We start from the raw sequence: 19,321 nt of genomic DNA, 5'->3' as shown, positions 1-19,321 counted from the left end.
ATTTCAAAATAGCTTTAGCAGTGGCTAAGAAGTGTATTGCAACTACTTGGAAGTCGGACTCTCCCTTGATCATAGCACAATGGACTGTAGAGATTTTAATAGTTGTATACCTATGGAGAAAATTACATATAGGCTAAACAAAAAACAAGTCTGACACATTTGTCAACATACAGCAGCCATATTTCGACCATATGGGGGGGGGGGGCCTGATTATTATAATGATAATAACAGATGCTGTTACAATATAAACAGATGTGACTTTTTTCCCCATGTAGATTCTTTATAGATTTTTTTTATGGATAGTATAAATGTGAGCTCTGACAGTGTGTGGTTTTATATTTTTTAGGAGGGGAAAAAAAAATACCAAAATACAAAAACTTTTTGTATGAAAAAGTTTAATATATTGTGAAGTTGAAGATTTTACTGTGGATATTTATAAAAAATTAAAAATAAAATATTCAAAAAAGGGAAGGGTCAGTACAACATCGAGGGCCAAAGGGCCTGTGCTGTAATGTTCTAATTAAATCTCGAAGGACTTCAGGAGAACTCAATACAAGATGAGGCCAACAGCATCAATGTGTTTTGGCAGAAGCTAGTTAAGTAGGGAGAGAAGATTAGATGGAAATTCCCACTAGGTTAAAATGTAGTTCAGTGGTTCTCAACCTTTTTCTTTCCATTCACATACCCCCTTAAGTAATCTTTAATCCCATAGGTGCTCTGTGATTAGTAAGAGATTACTAAAAGTGGTATGTGGGTGGAAAGAAAAAGTTTGAAAGCCACTGTTTTAATCGTATCCAATTGATTCGTTATGTTCACAGTTTCATAACTCCAAAGGAAATGGGCCAATGACAATTTTTCTCAAGCAAAATATTTCAGTAACAATTGTGTCTAGAGCAGTGATTCTCAACCTTCCCATCCCACCCACATACCACCTTAAGTAATCCCTTACTAATCACAGAGCACCGATGGCATAGGGATTACTTAAAGTTTGAGAACCACAGTTGGAGATGCTTTGGAGAGGGAGCAGAGAAGATTTACCAGGATGTTGCCTGGATTGTAAAACATGGCATATGAAGCAAGGTTGACAGAGATGGGGTTTTTCTCTTTGGAACAATGAAAGATAAGGGGTGACTAAATAAAAGTCAACAAGATTATGAGGGGCTTTGATACAGTGGACAGCCGGCACCTTTTTCCTGGAACAACTGTAGCAAATACCAGAGAACATTGGTTTCAGGTGAATGGAGGAAAGATTAGGGGAGATGTCAGAGGTGGTGGGTGCCTCGAATTAATTGCAAGGGTTGGTGGTGGAAACTCGATGAAAGGGACAATCAGAAGATTCTTTGATGGGCATATGGATGTAACTAGTGAGTTATGAGTGTGAGGTAAGGGAGGGTTAGATTGTTGTGGAGTATTTTTACATAGATCAGCACAACATCATGGGCTGAAGGGCCTGTACTATGCTGTAACGTTGTATGTGAAGTAGTCTGAGGAAGCTTTTGCAATGTATAAACCTGTTGGGCTGTATGGCCTTTGTTTACATTCTACTTATTACCTCATCCAGATGTGCAGACAGATGTATTGCTGTCTTGTGAAGTGGAATCACCACTCTCAGTGGTGAAGTGGGAAAAGTAGGAGGAGTCCTTCAATGGAAATAGTTCTCAATACCACCACTATCTAAATTAGAGGGATCACGCTCAGTGTTGGACAAACAGGAGGTACCTCCTGGATGTTGGGAAAACTGTTGGGAATATTGGGACTCCAACACTGAGAACTGTGTTCCATAGGAAGGGAGTGAAGGCAGAGGAGATAGACCAGGATGTTGCCTGGTCATGAGGAGAGACTGGCTGTGGTGGGGTTTTTTCCACTGGAGAAGAGGAGGCTGAGGGTTGACCTCACAGAGGCATGCACAATAATGGGGGGAGGGGGGAATGGAAAAGGAAGACAGAACATGTATTAATTGCAGAACACAAACAAGGGGGGGGGTTAACAGTTGGCGTAGTGGTTAACATCTTTACAGCACCAGCGATTGGGACTGGACCTGGGTTCAAATCCCACGCTGTCTGTAAGGAGTTTGTTCATTCTTCCTGTGTGGATTTTCACTGCCGCCTCTGGTTTCCTCCAAATCTTTAAAAATGATGTAGGTTAATGGGGTATCATTTGGGTGGCATGGACTCATTGGCCTGTTCTAGTGCTGTATGTCTAATTAACTTTTTTTTAATGCAGGAGAAACTCAGCAGGTTACACAGCATCCATGGTAATTAAAGAGCAACCAATGTCTCTGGCCCAAGCCCTTAAATGGGTTAAAGGTTACCCTTTACTTCACATGGATGCTGCGTGACCTGCTGAATTTCTCCAGCACTCAACCCCAGCATCCGCAGATATATTAGATAAGGAAAGTGTCATCTACACCGGGTTTCCTGTTTACATCACCATCAGGGCAGGGGCATTGTATGTGTTTTTTAAAGTGGAATGTTCACTATTATTTAAACAATTGAAAAGGTTTTATTGTTGAACAATATTTGATTAAAAATCAATATGATAGAACATTAACATTAAGACAAATAAATTTTATTGGGATAAACGGGTGAAAAGAAGTGAGTCTTGGCACGCCTAAAAAAATAATTAAAAGCAGATGTACTCTTTCTACAAGAAACACATCTCATCAAATCAGAACATGCTAAATTAAAAGGAGGATGGATGGGACAAGTAATATCATCTACATTTGGCTCAAAAGCAAGAGAAGTAGTGATTTTAATCATTGAAAATGTCCCAATAATAATAAGAGACACTGACTGACCAAGCCAGAAGATTTGTAATGGCACATAGTAAAATTTATGCAGAATCATGGACCTTTATGAACATCTATACCCCAAATTAAGATGATTAAGCCTTTATGAAAGATATCTTTATAAAAACAGCAGAGGAACGACAAAATATACTGGTAGGAGGAGCCTGGCTTACAACATCTAGAGTACAGAGAAAGATTAAAGAGACTGGGACTTTATTCATTGGAACGTAGCCGGCTGAGAGGGGATTTTATAGAGGTATTTAAAATTATGAAGGGAATGGATAGACTAGACGTGAGTAGACTCTTTCCCCTGAGGGCAGGGGAGGTTGGAACAAGAGGGCATAAGTTAAGGGTAAGGGGGCAAAACTTTAGGAGAAATGTTAGAGGATGCTTCTTCATTCAGAGAGAGGTGGCAGAATGGAATGATCTTCCAGAGGAGATAGTTGCGGCAGGGTCCCTTCTGCCATAAGAAAAGGTAGGATGTGTACATGGATGTGAGGAGGTTGGAGGATTATGGGCGGAGAGTAGGGGGGGGGGACTAGCGGACTCGAAGGGCTGATATGGCCTGTTACCGCGCTGTAAACTGTTATATGGAGACTTTAATTTCTGTTTAGATCCAATATTGGATAAATTGGCCACAACAGTAACAAGGACAAAAGCTGCCAAAATGTCACCATCATTTATGAAGGATTTAAATTTGATTGATTATATGGAGGCAGCTTAACCCCGTAGAAAGAGACTATTTGTTCTACTCAAGGGTACACGATTCACATACAACACACATGTCAAACTCTCGCCCGCGGGCCATAATGATATTTGGCCCGCAAGATCATTTCAAAAGTGTATTAGAGGTGGCCCATGCACAGTAGAGGTGGCGCATGCACAGTAATACAACAAATCCCAGAATGCATTGGCGTCAGCCTGCTAATCGCTCCCACCTCCTCTGTTTACGTTGCAGGGTCTCACCGTGGACTCTGGTTTTGGGGCCTGGCCGGTGTCAGGGGAAGCCAAGGCCGCTTCCCAGCACCCGGAACTGGAGGCCTCGGGCCTGACCTCGCCAGGACCGTTGCCCACTCCCCCTCCCTGCCGCAGGCCGATCCGCGACTCACGGTGACGGGGCCGCTGATCCGCCGAGATGCCACCCTGCAGCGAGAGCCGATGCCCCCGCACTGTCGTTGTCCAACCCGATCGCCCGCAAACCCCGCCCTCCCGCACACAGGCCTGAGTAAGTATTATGAACTTTAATCTCAGGATAAAACGATCTTCCAATAGTTTCATGTCACAGTGATAAATGTATTCCTGGTTAAAAATGGTCCTGCACCTGGATACAAGCTCATTAGGCATAAAACTTGAAAAGTGTGTAAATCAAAGGATATCTGTACCAATAGAAAAAGGGCATGGCAAATAACCCTGCTAGAGTTCATGCCCACAATCAGTCACCCATTTGATTGTTTCAGGAATCATGTTATTCTCCCACATTCTCAATAGCCCTCAGATTTTACTATTCGACAGCACACTAGCAACATTTGACAAATCCTCTATAGAGAAATATTATTTATTGAATATTTTGTTTCTCATTTGTTAATGCTTCTGGAAAGAGTTTATCCAAAACTATTATTAAACATTTATTTTAATAAGAAAAAGTTTAACATTACATGTGTTGAAAGAAGAGAAAACATGCAGATGTTGTTGAAAATTTTCAATAAATATTTAGTTCGGCCCTCGACTTAGTCCAAGTTTTTAATTTTGGCCCTCCGTGAATTTGAGTTTGACACCCCTGACATACAAGGATGATTTGTTTTTAAAGTCTGCCCAGTTAACAAGTAGAGTGGTAAAATTGAATATTTTGGGAGACTTTTATCAGATCATTCGCCATTAACTTTAACTTTTGCAATAATGGAAAAGGGTGTATAGATGGCATCTCAATGCCATATTTTGATCATATAGGGGCCCAATTTTAATTATAAATACAATAAGAAAAAGGATTATAATAGATGCTGCTGTAGTTTAAATGCAAGTGACAAACATAAATGTGGACGGTATGTGGATTTATTCTTTCTTTGGCTTGGCTTCGCGGACGAAGATTTGTGGAGGGGGTAAAAAGTCCACGTCAGCTGCAGGCTCGTTTGTGGCTGACCAGTCCGATGCGGGACAGGCAGACACGATTGCAGCGGTTGCAAGGGAAAATTGGTTGGTTGGGGTTGGGTGTTGGGTTTTTCCTCCTTTGCCTTTTGTCAGTGAGGTGGGCTCTGCGGTCTTCTTCAAAGGAGGCTGCTGCCCGCCAAACTGTGAGGCGCCAAGATGCACGGTTTGAGGCGTTATCAGCCCACTGGCGGTGGTCAATGTGGCAGGCACCAAGAGATTTCTTTAGGCAGTCCTTGTACCTTTTCTTTGGTGCACCTCTGTCACGGTGGCCAGTGGAGAGCTCGCCATATAATACGATCTTGGGAAGGCGATGGTCCTCCATTCTGGAGACGTGACCCATCCAGCGCAGCTGGATCTTCAGCAGCGTGGACTCGATGCTGTCGACCTCTGCCATCTCGAGTACCTCGACGTTAGGGGTGTGAGCGCTCCAATGGATGTTGAGGATGGAGCGGAGACAACGCTGGTGGAAGCGTTCTAGGAGCCGTAGGTGGTGCCGGTAGAGGACCCATGATTCGGAGCCGAACAGGAGTGTGGGTATGACAACGGCTCTGTATACGCTTATCTTTGTGAGGTTTTTCAGTTGGTTGTTTTTCCAGACTCTTTTGTGTAGTCTTCCAAAGGCGCTATTTGCCTTGGCGAGTCTGTTGTCTATCTCATTGTCGATCCTTGCATCTGATGAAATGGTGCAGCCGAGATAGGTAAACTGGTTGACCGTTTTGAGTTTTGTGTGCCCGATGGAGATGTGGGGGGGCTGGTAGTCATGGTGGGGAGCTGGCTGATGGAGGACCTCAGTTTTCTTCAGGCTGACTTCCAGGCCAAACATTTTGGCAGTTTCCGCAAAGCAGGACGTCAAGCGCTGAAGAGCTGGCTCTGAATGGGCAACTAAAGCGGCATCATCTGCAAAGAGTAGTTCACGGACAAGTTTCTCTTGTGTCTTGGTGTGAGCTTGCAGGCGCCTCAGATTGAAGAGACTGCCATCCGTGCGGTACCGGATGTAAACAGCGTCTTCATTGTTGGGGTCTTTCATGGCTTTATACTGTGAAAGGAAAGGGTGTGGGGAGACTTTGTTTAGTTTTGGTTGTTTTTGTTTTATAAGAATAAGTTTTCTATCTATATAGTTAATATTTATGGGGAAATAAGTTAACCTTCCACCAATTTCCATCCCGATTAGCATCCTGTAATCTTTGACATCATGCCAAGACAAGCTGAAGGATTCATTCATCCACCTCACTCAGAATATGCAGACCGTTCTAGTATTTTACATATGGAATGTATTATTATTTTGTCCTGTGCCAAATAAATTGCTACTGTACAATGTGGCTGCCACTTCAGTGTCATGCTGCTTGCCATTCTCCCTGGCCTAGAAGTGGATATATCACAGGCACCAAATATTTCACACTTCCCTGACACCTGGTTCCCCCTACAGATTACAGTCGTCGTGAAATACTGCTTCCAGTTTGGTTTCTTTCCCTGGACCACCTCTTCCTATCGCTTGCTGTACTTCAACCAGCCGTTCTACTTGCCCAACATCATCGGCATTGAGAAGAAGGATGGTTACGTCCACTGTGACCTCATCCAGTTGCTGGCTCTGTTCTTGCATCGGTCCGTCCTCAAGGTAACTATGCTGGACAACAAATGGATTCACTTGACAGAACGTGGAGTTTATTTTTTAACGTAAGAGATGTAGCATAATAACAGACCTTTTCGACCCAGAGCTCATGACGCCCAAATGCACCAATCACCTGTCATCGTGTGCTGAGGGTTGGATGGAGGGACAGCTTTATCTTCACTTGACTGAAGCTTGAGCAGAAAAACTTGTGCACTCATTGCACTCTCCTTCCCCTCCCTAAATTAATCAGATTAACAAGGTGAAACAGTAGCCCCTTTTCCACGGGCACCCTGTCCCAGGAATTAACTGGGACAGAGTCCAGTAGAAAAGGAACACTGTCCAAACGCCAGCATCAAATGATGTCATTTCACACCGGGGATTAACCTACTCTACCCCTACTCATATCCCTGGTGTATGCTGATAAAACCAGTGGGAAAAGGAACAGCAGAAAGTCACCCATTTCCAGTTGAAGGTAGAACACTCCGATCCCCAGGGATGAGTGTGTTCAGTGTGGAAAAGCAATTAGTCTCCCAGTTAAGGGTGGCTCAGTGGAAATGGCACAAAGGGCTTCCTATCCCAGGATACAGACTGGGATGCCATTGGATAAAGGGGATAGTAAGATGTGGCTGAATTCCTGAGCTCTCAGCAAAAGAAAAAGTGGGTTCAGCACTGACTTGGGAAGTTGATAACTAATCCCTCACAATATGTTACTAGTTTCAGTCAAGATGGCACTACTCTGAACTGACCAAGAATTGCCGGAGGAACTCAGCAAGTCAGAGAGCGCCCAAGACACTGTCTGTTTATGAAAAGGAATCTCCTCAAAGCAGGTGTTCCTGGAATATGTTGGCAATTCTGGTTTATTTTCACATGGTTTATTTCAATGGTCTTCAAGAAGCTTCACTTGATGGCACAGGAACAGGCCATTCAGCCTTCTGAATGTGCACTATCCTATCAGCCTGATTCTGCAATTACCCTTAATCCTGTACTTAGCGTGTGTTGGGGGAAATGCATCTGTCAGGACACCACGGAGAAGCTGCCTTTGTGCAGCTCCTGCTGTTATATCGTTAGGTGTCAGTCAGGGTGACGTGAAGGTCGTCCCTTTGGATAGAACACCTCAGCAATGATCAGCAGTGTTGAGTGCGAGAAAGATGCAGCACAGAAGCAACCCCTTTCTTACAGACTCCACACTGCACATCAGCCTTCTGTTCATGCTATTTCTACATTCATACCAATTTTTTTGTTTTTACATTCTCTGCGGAATCCCAGTGACCGAGCAACCCTTGAGAGAATGCTGTGGCAGGAGATGGGAAAGCTGGCTGGGATCCCTGAGAAAGGAGGGGAGCAAGGGCTCATGCCCAGACCCATGCAAGATCGGTCGGAGTAGACGCGGAGAGATGTCCTCTCGTTCCACCATTCGGAACAAGTGGCCAGAAGAAAGGCTCCCTATTTAAGACCGAGATGGGGCAAACGTTTATTTCCTGAGGTTTGCAAATGTTTGGAACACTCTCCTTCAAAGAGTCTTTGAATATTTTCAAGGCAAGCAGATTTCTGATGATCAAGAGAGCAGAAGATTATCAGGGAGGGAACAAAATGTAATGCTAACGTTAGCAAGGCAGTAGGCCACAATCATGTGGAATGGCAGTGGACATTGTGTCTGACGTTCCCACACCATACAGTGCTCATTGGACTTGCCCTGAAACATAGTGATCAGTGTTCCAGTGACACAATGTAAGCAACCCATTCAGGGATATTTAGGGGCCAATTAATACTGCTAACCAATTTCAGGATGGAGACATGCAGTCAAAGATTTCACCTCTGCCATTTTTTGTTGGCAGAAGCATCTGCGACTCATTCAGACAGACATAATATGACTGGGGTGGAGCTCCCCTTAAATAAAGTATGAATGATCACAGTCCAGATCTCTGGTGTTCTCTCACAGTGTCACGGACTGTGGGATTCCCATGATGCAGTGAAGGAACGGAGAGCAAGGAAAGGCCAAAGCCTCGGAGAGGTGAGGGAAGAGAATAGCCACAGTGAGACTCAGCCAACCGGTGGTTTCCAGGACACGGTGAGATCAGTGGGAAGAACAAGTGTTTCCAGGCGAAAATCAGGACGGCTGGACAGGGCAGGTGAGAAAATGTTTGGGTCAGTGGAGCAAGGAGCTCTCTGCATTCCTGCTGCACGAACTCTGTGTTGAATCGCTATACAGTGGCATTTGAGTAAGGTGGGTCAGAAAAGTCCCCTTTGCCATATATAAAGTCCCCTTTGCCACACACACACACACACACACACACACACACACACACACACACACACACACACACACACACACACACACACACACACACACACACACACACACACACACACACACACACACACAAATCTCATGCACAATCACACGTGTAGATCACACACATAAACGCACACCTCTCACCTCTCTCAAGGGGAGGGGTGGTGCATGGGAACCAATGGGACGAGGTGGAAGCGGGATGTGGACTAGGTGAGGGGCAGAGGACACCAGGTGAGGGGGTCCATGATGGGTACTAGGTGAGTCGGGGGATACCAGGTGAAGTGGAGGGGAACCAGGTGGGGGTCCAGATTAGGAGGGCTGAGGGGGTGGAGGGACTCGGGGAGGGGGGGTGGGTGGGACCAGATGAATGGGAGGAGGGCCCCAGGTGAGGAAGAGGGACCAGGTACGATTGATGGAAGGAGCAGAGCGAGCCACGTTGGACCTGCTGCTTTGCCCGTTTGGAATAGGATGATGGGGAATGTAGATTTGAGTGTTAATCACTGTGTAATGGATTCCTGTAACTTGGCAACTGACATGTTTCTCTTTAGACAGAAGAAAAGCTTCAAAGAGATCAAAAAAGAAGAAAGGGGAGCCACCAAAGATCCATAGTGGATTTAAGGAAGCCATCAAAGAACAGATCAGGGAGAAAGGTCGGGGAGTGAAGCGATCTATCGTGGTCCTGTAAGTGTGTGCTGTCAGTCTGTCATGGTTCCAGACTCCATCCTCACTCAGAATGAGCGCAGACCCTCCCATGAAATGTGCATGTACCCTCGAGACCCAGGCAGGCCTTTCAACGTGAAGGACATCTACCGATATAACTAGCTCTTGTGAATGATAGGGCTGGGCTTTCATGGAATAGGCCCATTCACTGCTTCTGCTCAAGACCATTGTGATTTGCTGATCATTGCCCATTTTGCAAGGACTCCGTTTGTTCTATTTGAGCAAGTTGATTTTAGTAAGGCATTTGACAAGGTAACTCAAAATAGCCTCATTCAGAAAGTTATGAGGCATGGAATCCAAGGAACCTTGGCTACTTGGATTTAGTATTGGCTTGCCTGCAGAAAGCAAAGGGTAGTAATAGATGTTACGCATTGTACCAGGGGGTCAGTGACAAGTGGTCTTCCACAGGTATCTTTTCTGGGACCCCTTCTCTGTTTTTTTTAATATAAATGACTTGGATGGAGAAGTGAATCCGTAAATTTGCAGATGATACAAAGATTGGAAGTATTGTGGATAGGGCAGGGTATTGTCATAGGTTACAATGGGAAAGAGACAGGATGCAGAGTGGGGCAGAGAAGTGGCAGATGGAGTTCAATCCAGTTAAGGTGAAGTGATGCACTTTGGAAGGTCGAACTTGAAGATGGTTAACAGTAGGATTCTTACCAGTGTGAAGGAACAGAGAGATCTTGGGGTCCAGATCCATGGATCTCTCAAGACTGACATGCATGTCGATAGAGTGGTTAAGAAGATGTATGGTTTGTTTGTCTTCACGCAATCACTAGATATAGGAGCAGAAGGAGGCCCACTGGCCCATCGAGTCTGCTCCGCCATTCTAATCATGAGCTGATCCACTCTCCCACTTAGCCCCACTCCCCGGCTTTCTCCTCGTAACCCTTTATGCCCTGACTAATCAAATAACTTCTGATCTCTCCTTAAATACACCCAAGGATCTGGTTTCCACAGCTGGCTGTGGCAACAATTTCCACAAACACATGACCCTCTGATTAAAGACATTTTTCTGCATCTCTGATTTAAATTGATGCCCTTTTATTCTGAAGTTATGTCCTCCTATCCTAGAATTCTTGACACACTGACTCTCTCCAGGCTTTTTAGCATTCAAAATTCCTCCATGAGGTCCCCCCCCCTCATCAATCTGTACTCCAACGAGAACTGTCCAAGATACAACAAATGTTCTTCACATGGCTAACCCTTTTATTTCTGGTATCCTTCTAGTAAAATCGTCATCTCTAATACTAGCACGTCTCTTCTCAAATAAGGTGCCCAAAACTGTACACTGTTCTCTTTCTTTGGAATATTTTATTTATTCAACATATATAATATCAAAAATTAAGAGTGTTATAGCATAAGTACATAATAAAAATATTAACAAATGTATGCTGAAACTCTATTTATAAAAACTAAAATACTAAAATTTAAAAACTAAAAATAACTACAAACTACAACAAAATCGCCTATTAGCCACCACCCCCCCCCCCCCCCCCCCCCAACTGTACACAAGTCTCCAAGTGAGGTCTCACCAGTGCTTTATAGAGTCTCGATATCACATCTCTGCTCTTGGATGCTATCCCTCTAGAAATGAAGGCCAACATTGCATTCACCTTCTTCACCCCGTACTCAACCTGGAGGTTAACCTTTAGTGTATCCTGCACGAGGATTTCCGAGTCCTTTTGCACCACAGAATTTTGAATTTACTCCCCATGTAAATCATAGTCTGCCCATCTATTTCTTCTACCGAAGAGCATGATTGTACACTTTCCAACATTATATTTCAACTGCCACTTTTTTGCCCTGTCTCCCAATCTATCTAAGTCTCTCTGCAGTCTTTCCGTATCCTTAGCATCACTTCCACAAAGACATTTTGGTATCATCTGCAAATTTAGCCACAAAGCCATCAAATTCCCCCATCCCATTCCCTTGCTGACATGTCTGTCCATGGCCTCGTGCGATGCCAGACCGAGACTGCCCACAAATTTGGAGGATCAACATCTCATCTTCCGACTGGACACCTTCCAAACAGATAGCATTAATATCGACTTCTCTGGCTTTCGTTAACCCCTCCCCCCCCCCCCTTACGTCATCCCCCAGTTCCATCTTTCCCTTTTCCCTGTCTTCTTTTGCACAGATGTGATAAGTTCTCACCTCTCCCCTTATCATATCCAATTAACACCTTTTGTTGGCCTGGATTCCTCCCCCAGCCAGCATGGTCTGTCCTGCTCTTGCCTCATTCTGCTTATCCCTTGAAGAAGGGCTCAGGGCCAAAACGTCAGTGATATATCTTTGTCACATCCTGTGGGCACTTAAGGACCAGCCAAGTCTTCCAGCACATCTGTGGGGGGTTTTTACTGCAATCACAGTGTCTGCAGACTTTCGAGTTTCACTAAAAGCTCCATAAGCCCTGGTTAGACCTCACTTGGAGAATGGCATTCAGCTCCAGTCACCTCATTACAGGAAGGATGTAGATGCTTTGGAGAGGGTACAGAGGGGATTTACCACAATATCGCCTAGATTTAAGAACATGGTATACAAAGCTAACATTGACAGAGCTGGGATTTTCTTTTTGGAGTCATGAAGGATGAGAGGTAACTTAATAGATAGGGTGGACAGCCTGGGGCAGCAATAGGAAATGCCAGAGGACATCTGTTCAGTGTGAGTGGAGGGAAGTTTAGGGGAGATGTCAGAGGCGTTTTTTTTTACACAGAGAGTGGTGGGATCCTGGAATGCATTGCCAGGGCTGGTGATGGAGCCTGGTAAAATAGGGACACTCAAAAAACACTCGGATGTGGGAGAAATAGAGGATTATGGGAATGAGGTAGGGAAGGGTCCTGGTCAGATTTAACACGTACCTAAGAAAAGATCTGGACCCACTGCAATTCGCTTATTGTCACAATCTCTCCACAGCAGATGCAATATCGCTGGCTCTCTACTCAACTCTGGATCACCTCAAAAACCACAATTCATACATATAACCACTTTTCATAGACTACAGCTCAGCCTTCAATACCATTCTTCCTTCAGTGCTGGTCAAGAAGTTACACACTCTAGGCCTCTGTACCTCAGTCTGCAACTGGATCCTTGACTTTCTCATCGGAAGACCACAGTCAGTACGAATTGGAAACAATGTCTCCACCTCGCTGATCATCAACACAGGCACACCCAAGGATATGTGCTTAGCCCACTGCTCTACTCATTATACACCCATGACTGTGTGGCCAGGCACAATTCCAATGCTACCTACAGGTAGCATTACAACGTGGCCTGGGAGGGCAGGGAATTGTGATACGTGTTTGTTAGGACAGGTCTGAAGAATTGCTGTCCTTTCTACTGTTTGCTGTGTAAGCTGTTCCTGTTAAGGGAGATTCTGTCATGTACCATTCGAACAAGACATCACTCTCCTTGCTGGCACTGGTAAAATGTATTTGAATAGAACTTGTGCAAAGCATTGACTTCAATATCTTTGGTTCTACAGAGCACTTCAGATATTCCTGCCTGTGAAACAGTTCTTCCACAACATCATCCACCCGGAGTACAACGCGGTGTGTGATGTCTATGCACTGATGTTCCTGATCGACGTTATTAACTTCATCATTATTGTGTTTGGATATTGGGCATTTGGAGTAAGTGCTGGAATCTGTTCCTACAGCTTCAGCTTCTGCCTGTCCCTTGGTGGGTTGTGAGCAGTGGCCATTCCATGGCACAGCTGCTGGAACTGCTGCCTCACACCTCCCGTGCCCCAGGTTCAATCTTGACCTTGGGTATTGTTCTGTGGAGTCTGCCAGTTTCCCATCATCATCTGGGATTTCCCTAGGCACTCTGCCTGCCACGTCCCATGGGTGCGAGGGACGGCAGGTTAACTGGACCCCTTGAACTATCATCCCCAGTGATGGTGTCTCATGGAGTTGGGTGCAGCATAATGGAGAATTGTGGCACCTCTCTGGAAGGCACCTCTCTGGAAGGCACCTCTCTGGAAGGCACCTCTCTGGAAGGCACCTCTCTGGAAGGCACCTCTCTGGAAGGCACCTCTCTGGAAGGCACCTCTCTGGAAGGCACCTCTCTGGAAGGCACCTCTCTGGAAGGCACCTCTCTGGAAGGCACCTCTCTGGAAGGCACCTCTCTGGAAGGCACCTCTCTGGAAGGCACCTCTCTGGAAGGCACCTCTCTGGAAGGCACCTCTCTGGAAGGCACCTCTCTGGAAGGCACCTCTCTGGAAGGCACCTCTCTGGAAGGCACCTCTCTGGAAGGCACCTCTCTGGAAGGCACCTCTCTGGAAGGCACCTCTCTGGAAGGCACCTCTCTGGAAGGCACCTCTCTGGAAGGCACCTCTCTGGAAGGCACCTCTCTGGAAGGCACCTCTCTGGAAGGCACCTCTCTGGAAGGCACCTCTCTGGAAGGCACCTCTCTGGAAGGCACCTCTCTGGAAGGCACCTCTCTGGAAGGCACCTCTCTGGAAGGCACCTCTCTGGAAGGCACCTCTCTGGAAGGCACCTCTCTGGAAGGCACCTCTCTGGAAGGCACCTCTCTGGAAGGCACCTCTCTGGAAGGCACCTCTCTGGAAGGCACCTCTCTGGAAGGCACCTCTCTGGAAGGCACCTCTCTGGAAGGCACCTCTCTGGAAGGCACCTCTCTGGAAGGCACCTCTCTGGAAGGCACCTCTCTGGAAGGCACCTCTCTGGAAGGCACCTCTCTGGAAGGCACCTCTCTGGAAGGCAGCATTGGTTCGATGAGATGAGTGGCCTCATTCAATGTTATGTAATATTTGGAAAGAAAATGAAATGTGTGCTGTGTTCAGTGGTTTTAAATTACCAAGTGAGTAACTGCTCCTCTCAGTTTGGATTGAGCATAATGGCTGACTGTGTGACTACCATTGAGCAACAAAGGGTCCACCTGAACTTCCACAGAAGTCGTGCCCTGATCAGTGATAGCTTGTCTCCCCAGTATAAGCCAGTGAGGCTCCAATGGTGTACAATCATTACAGCATTTCAAGTGTTTCTTCAGGTACCTCGTTAACATGTGGAGGGTTTCGCACCATCATCTCAAATGTAGAACATCCAACTCCATCCTCTTTAAACCTCAGACCATCACTTTGGGTTAGTGCTTGGTTCCTGCAGAGGAAGCCCTGCATTCTGATGCACCCTGAGTTGATTTCCACTTGGCCTCCCTCGTTCCAACAGGTACAACCCTGGCATGGCCAGTCTCCACTCAGCGCCAATTTCTTGAGCTAACTCACATCTTGGTAAATAGTGCACCTTTACTGCTGTCAGTCTTCCTGCTGAGGACTGACCACCATCCCACAAAAGACTTTTGGAATAGTCTAGTTATTTTGTCCCATTCCAACAATGCCTCCTGCTGTTAAATCAAAATCAATCCCCAGCCTATAAAACCCAATATCCTATATTTTAAATTTGTGTTTAGCACAGTAAGAGGCCATTTCAGCCCACACCACCCAATTTACACCCCATTAACCTGCACCCCTGTACATTTTGAAGGGTGGGAGGAAATCGGAGCCCCTAGGGAAAACACGTGGAGAAGGTACAAATCCCTTTGGACAGCGTGGGACTTGAACCTCAGACCAGATGAATCGCTGATGCTGTGAACGTGTTGCGCTAACCATGCTGTCATTCATCTGAGGAACCTGCTCTGTTCCTGACTCTCTCTACTCCTTGGGTAGCTCAGTGTTTATTCCCTTGCCTTGTTTGGTTATTCCAGATCCATTTCTCATTTCTCTGGATTAACTTTGCAGCTTCTGGCACTCTATTGATTTACAACTTCCATCCTCCACAGCGGCCATTTTACCAGTTTTGCAATTAGCTGACAATTTCTCATCCACACTCCATGTTTACCCAGATTCCCCCAACTGCCTCAGAAAGTAACGATCCCTCCCCTGAGTCCTGCAGAAGACCAATGTGTATTAACCCAGGGATAAACATTCCTGTTGTTCATCTCTGCCACTGAAGCTGTTTCCACTTATCAATTAACCCGGATTCCCACGGATGTTTGTTCACCTGACAACCTGCTGCTTTGTCAGTGCCCTGCTACAATTCTGCATTGATCACATAAAACGCTCAGCCCTCAGTGATCCTTGTGACTTCAGAACTTCACTCAGTCTCAACCTTCCTTTGACTTGTCTGCGATGATTGCCTGTGATTGATAGCTGCCTCTGGCCTCAGGATTTTTCCAACAATTACCCTTTCAACTCGAGGTGATTTTTCAAAATTTATTTACCGCACGGTGGAAGCTGATTTTGGCAGTGAAACCCGTGCCGCCCAATTAACCTACCAAATCCATACATTTTTTTTTGGAGGGTGGGAGGAAACCAGAGCACCAGGGAAACCCCCACGCAGGTCACGGGGAGAACGAACAAACTCCTTACAGACGGCGCTAAATTTTAATTTGGGTTGCTGGCGCTGTGGAACCAACAGCACAGAAACACCCTTTGGCCCATCTTTCTGTGTCTGCTTTGTCCTCATGACCCAGACCATAGCCCTCCACACCCCCTCTTATCCAAATTTTTCTTGAACGTCAAAATGGAGCCTGCATTCACCACTTCAATTCATTCCAAGCTCTCTGCATGAGGAAATTCCCCCTAATGTTTCCCTGAACTTCTCCCCATTCCCCCCTAATCCATGTCCTTTGGTTTATATCTCACCCAACCTCAGTGGAAAAACCTACTTGCATTTACTCTATTTATATCTATCATCATTTTGTAAACCTCAATCAAATCTCCCCCCATTCTTCTAAGTTTCAGGGAATAAAAGTTCTAACCTGTTTAACCTTTTCTAGTAAATCAGTTCCTGAAACATTCTTGTTGATCATAACTCCACTCTTTCAATCCTACTGATATCTTTCCTGTATTTAGGTGGCCAAAACTGCAATAGCTTATGCAACTTCACCTACTCCTGTACGGAATTCCACACTAAGCATATTGCCCGATACTCAGTATATCTGCTCTTTTAAGCAACTGTAGGACATCAGCAGTGTTCCAGTCCTTCCAAAGCTGCCGGTCCAGTGATTTGCCCTGTTTTTTTATATAAAAGATATTAAATCTCCCTCACACAATTTTGATTTTTTTTTCTCTCTCTCTCTCATTCCCTCCTTCTCCCTTCCCTCTCATTCTGCCACTCACAGACATACTCCTTTTTCTGCCTCTTACTCATTCCTCTTATCTTTACTTATATCTTGCATCCTCCTTCCTCAAATCCACTTCCTGGATTATCTCCTTCAGCGTGAACCTTTTCATTACTCTGTACTTCCATTTCCTGTATTGGTCCAGCTCTGTCATCAATTTTTCCTTTGTAAGTTTAGAAAAAAAAAACATTTAGGTCTTTGCTCTATTTTCTTCTGAACCCTTTGTGTCTTCCTCCTTTTGTTTCATCTCTGGGCTTCCAACACTTCCCCTGTCATTCTCTTATTTACATCTTGGTATTTGTTTCCACTTGTAGCTTGGCCTCAGCCTAAATGCTACTCCACATGCAAGGTGGTTCATATGTCAGAGTTACGCCTTTGATCAGTGGGAACCTATTTGAGCAAGTCCTTACTGCCTCCTCCACCAACGCCTGTCACGCAAAGCTATGGTTTCGAGTCCCATCTCAGCTGCGTAAAATGCAGGCGCAAAACGTGCTGAACACTGGAGCCGAAACAAAGCACATGGTGGATATGCGCATGCGCGTCCTGGTGCACTGCCTCAGCCTGCAATGTTGACCATTCCTCCTACCCCCACAGATGCCGCTTCACCCACAAGTCCCTCCACCAGCCTTTCAGCTGAGTGAAGTTGGACTCAGCCCAATTGCTCCTGGTCTATATTCTTACCTCTCCATAACCATGTAAAATCTGAGTCACGAGCTTCCAAAATAGTATTTCCCCCTACTGCTCCCAGCTTTTAAACCTCCAAGACAACCTGTGGGTAAGGTAACTGGACCTCAGTGTCAGTGAGACCTCAACCCAATTTCTCCATAAACACACAAAGACACGCGCGTCTGCATGTGGTGTAATGTTTGTAGAGTGCCCTCAGAATGTAATTAAATCCCTGCCCACACCTTGAAGGCAATTTGTGATTTCACTCTTGCCAGTATTGTTTTCTCCTCCCTCCACAGAAGCACTCAGTTGCCACAGACATCACGGAGTTCATCTCAGAGGACCACGTGCCCCAAGTATTCCTGGTGATGGTGCTCGTTCAGTTTGCCAGCATGGTGGTCGATCGGGCGCTCTACCTCCGCAAGACCGTCTTGGGCAAGGTTGTCTTTCAGGTGGTTCTAGTGATCGGAGTCCATTTTTGGATGTTCTTTCTTCTCCCTGGGATGACTCAAAGGTGATATAAACAATTCTGGGACACAAGACCATCTCACTCCCACCCGATTGCTTAAGGTCGGGCTGATGTTTGTGCTTGTTCACTGTAGGACCTGGACAACAGTGACAGGAGTTGTCATTCAGTGGCCTGCAGTTCAGTGCCAGAATGTGGTCCTGCTCCTATCCTCTTTCCTCAGAGTGGCTGACTCTGTGGGGTGGAGAAGGTGGGGGGGGATATTCCAGAGTTGGAATTTATGGAGACCCATGCAGGAGTGTTTCATGTTGTGTGGCACTGAGAAGGTGGAAGGATCAGAAAGTGGGCTCACTGCCGCCATTACCTTGGCACCAGAGTTAAAGGGAGAGATCTGCTTCCCCCACTCATTAAACGGATGATGTTCCACTTTCTTTCTGTTAATATTGGTTTCTTCCTGATCATCCTGGAATTGCAGAGGGACCTTGACCAATCCCCCTTGGGTTAGTGCCTGTGAGACATCGACCTGAACCACTGTGACTCACCCACAGTGTGGGGAGTTCCACCACTCAGGCCCAACATTCTTTAACACCCAGCTCCACTTCATTCCCTCCTCTCTTGGCCCTATCCACTGTCTCTAAATTTTCCCTTTATGTGAAGACATTGTCACCGGGTCCAGATCCTGAAAACTCATTCATCACTGGCACTGTGGGAGCTTCTTCACTCGAAGGACAGTAATGTTCGAAGATGGCTACTCACCAGCTCCTTCTCAAGAACAACATGAGATGGTCAATAAAGCCCATCTTAAAAATAAATTAAATTGATGAACAGAATTTTCCACCAAATAAATATTGAAGTGATAGAAAAGCTGGCTTGCAAGCTCAACATCAATTCCATTCATTCAGACGCCTGCCTATATTTTGATGAAGGGTTCAGGCCTGAAATGTTGGTTATGTATCTTTATCTCCCCTATATAAAGTATACTGTTTCACCTGCTGAGTTTCTCCTGCATTGAATTTTTGTATCAAGTCCATCACTTTGGCCTTGACTCAACCCCCCACCCCCACCCCCTTTCTCTGGCAACTATCTGAAATGAACGCTTTGTCACGTCATCATGTTTTCTAAAAGCCTTTCCACTTTTATCTTTACAGGAGGTTTAACCAAAATCAAATCGCCCAGCTTTGGTATTTTGTTAAGTGCATTTACTTTGGCCTGTCAGCATATCAGATCAAATGTGGCTACCCAAACAGAGTACTGGGCAACTTCCTGACAAAGAGCTACAATTACTTCAACCTCTTCCTCTTTCAGGGGTAAGTGAAGATGCAGATCCAGTGCATAGAGGGAGACCAAGGACAGGCAGGCTTTAGCCACTTGGTGGAGGGTGAACTCTGATGAACTGCAGCATCGTGAGCCTGATGGTTACAACAACTGACTGTTTTGATTCACAATCCAGAAGTGGTGTGTTGGCCCTACCCCTCACCCACCATTTCATGG

The 19,321-nt window shown here is 45.6% G+C and overlaps 1 protein-coding gene across 1 annotated transcript in view; it reads left to right on the top strand.

Moving 5' to 3' along the window:
- LOC138737294 (piezo-type mechanosensitive ion channel component 2-like) overlaps nucleotides 1–19,321 on the top strand; it is a 150,460-nt gene that overhangs the window by 111,621 nt on the left and 19,518 nt on the right. Inside the window, exons 61-69 of the mRNA XM_069888047.1 lie at nucleotides 6,360–6,548; nucleotides 8,482–8,671; nucleotides 9,384–9,516; nucleotides 9,756–9,807; nucleotides 11,314–11,623; nucleotides 11,772–11,855; nucleotides 13,045–13,190; nucleotides 17,664–17,878; nucleotides 18,979–19,137. Coding sequence (XP_069744148.1) covers nucleotides 6,360–6,548; nucleotides 8,482–8,671; nucleotides 9,384–9,516; nucleotides 9,756–9,807; nucleotides 11,314–11,623; nucleotides 11,772–11,855; nucleotides 13,045–13,190; nucleotides 17,664–17,878; nucleotides 18,979–19,137 — 1,478 coding nt within the window. The remainder of the gene's footprint in view (nucleotides 1–6,359; nucleotides 6,549–8,481; nucleotides 8,672–9,383; nucleotides 9,517–9,755; nucleotides 9,808–11,313; nucleotides 11,624–11,771; nucleotides 11,856–13,044; nucleotides 13,191–17,663; nucleotides 17,879–18,978; nucleotides 19,138–19,321) is intronic.

Source organism: Narcine bancroftii, chromosome 6, assembly GCF_036971445.1.
Source record: "Narcine bancroftii isolate sNarBan1 chromosome 6, sNarBan1.hap1, whole genome shotgun sequence".
Classification (NCBI taxonomy): domain Eukaryota; kingdom Metazoa; phylum Chordata; class Chondrichthyes; order Torpediniformes; family Narcinidae; genus Narcine; species Narcine bancroftii.
The sequence above is the reverse complement of the archived record's forward strand: the minus strand, read 5'-3'. Positions and strand labels throughout refer to the sequence as shown.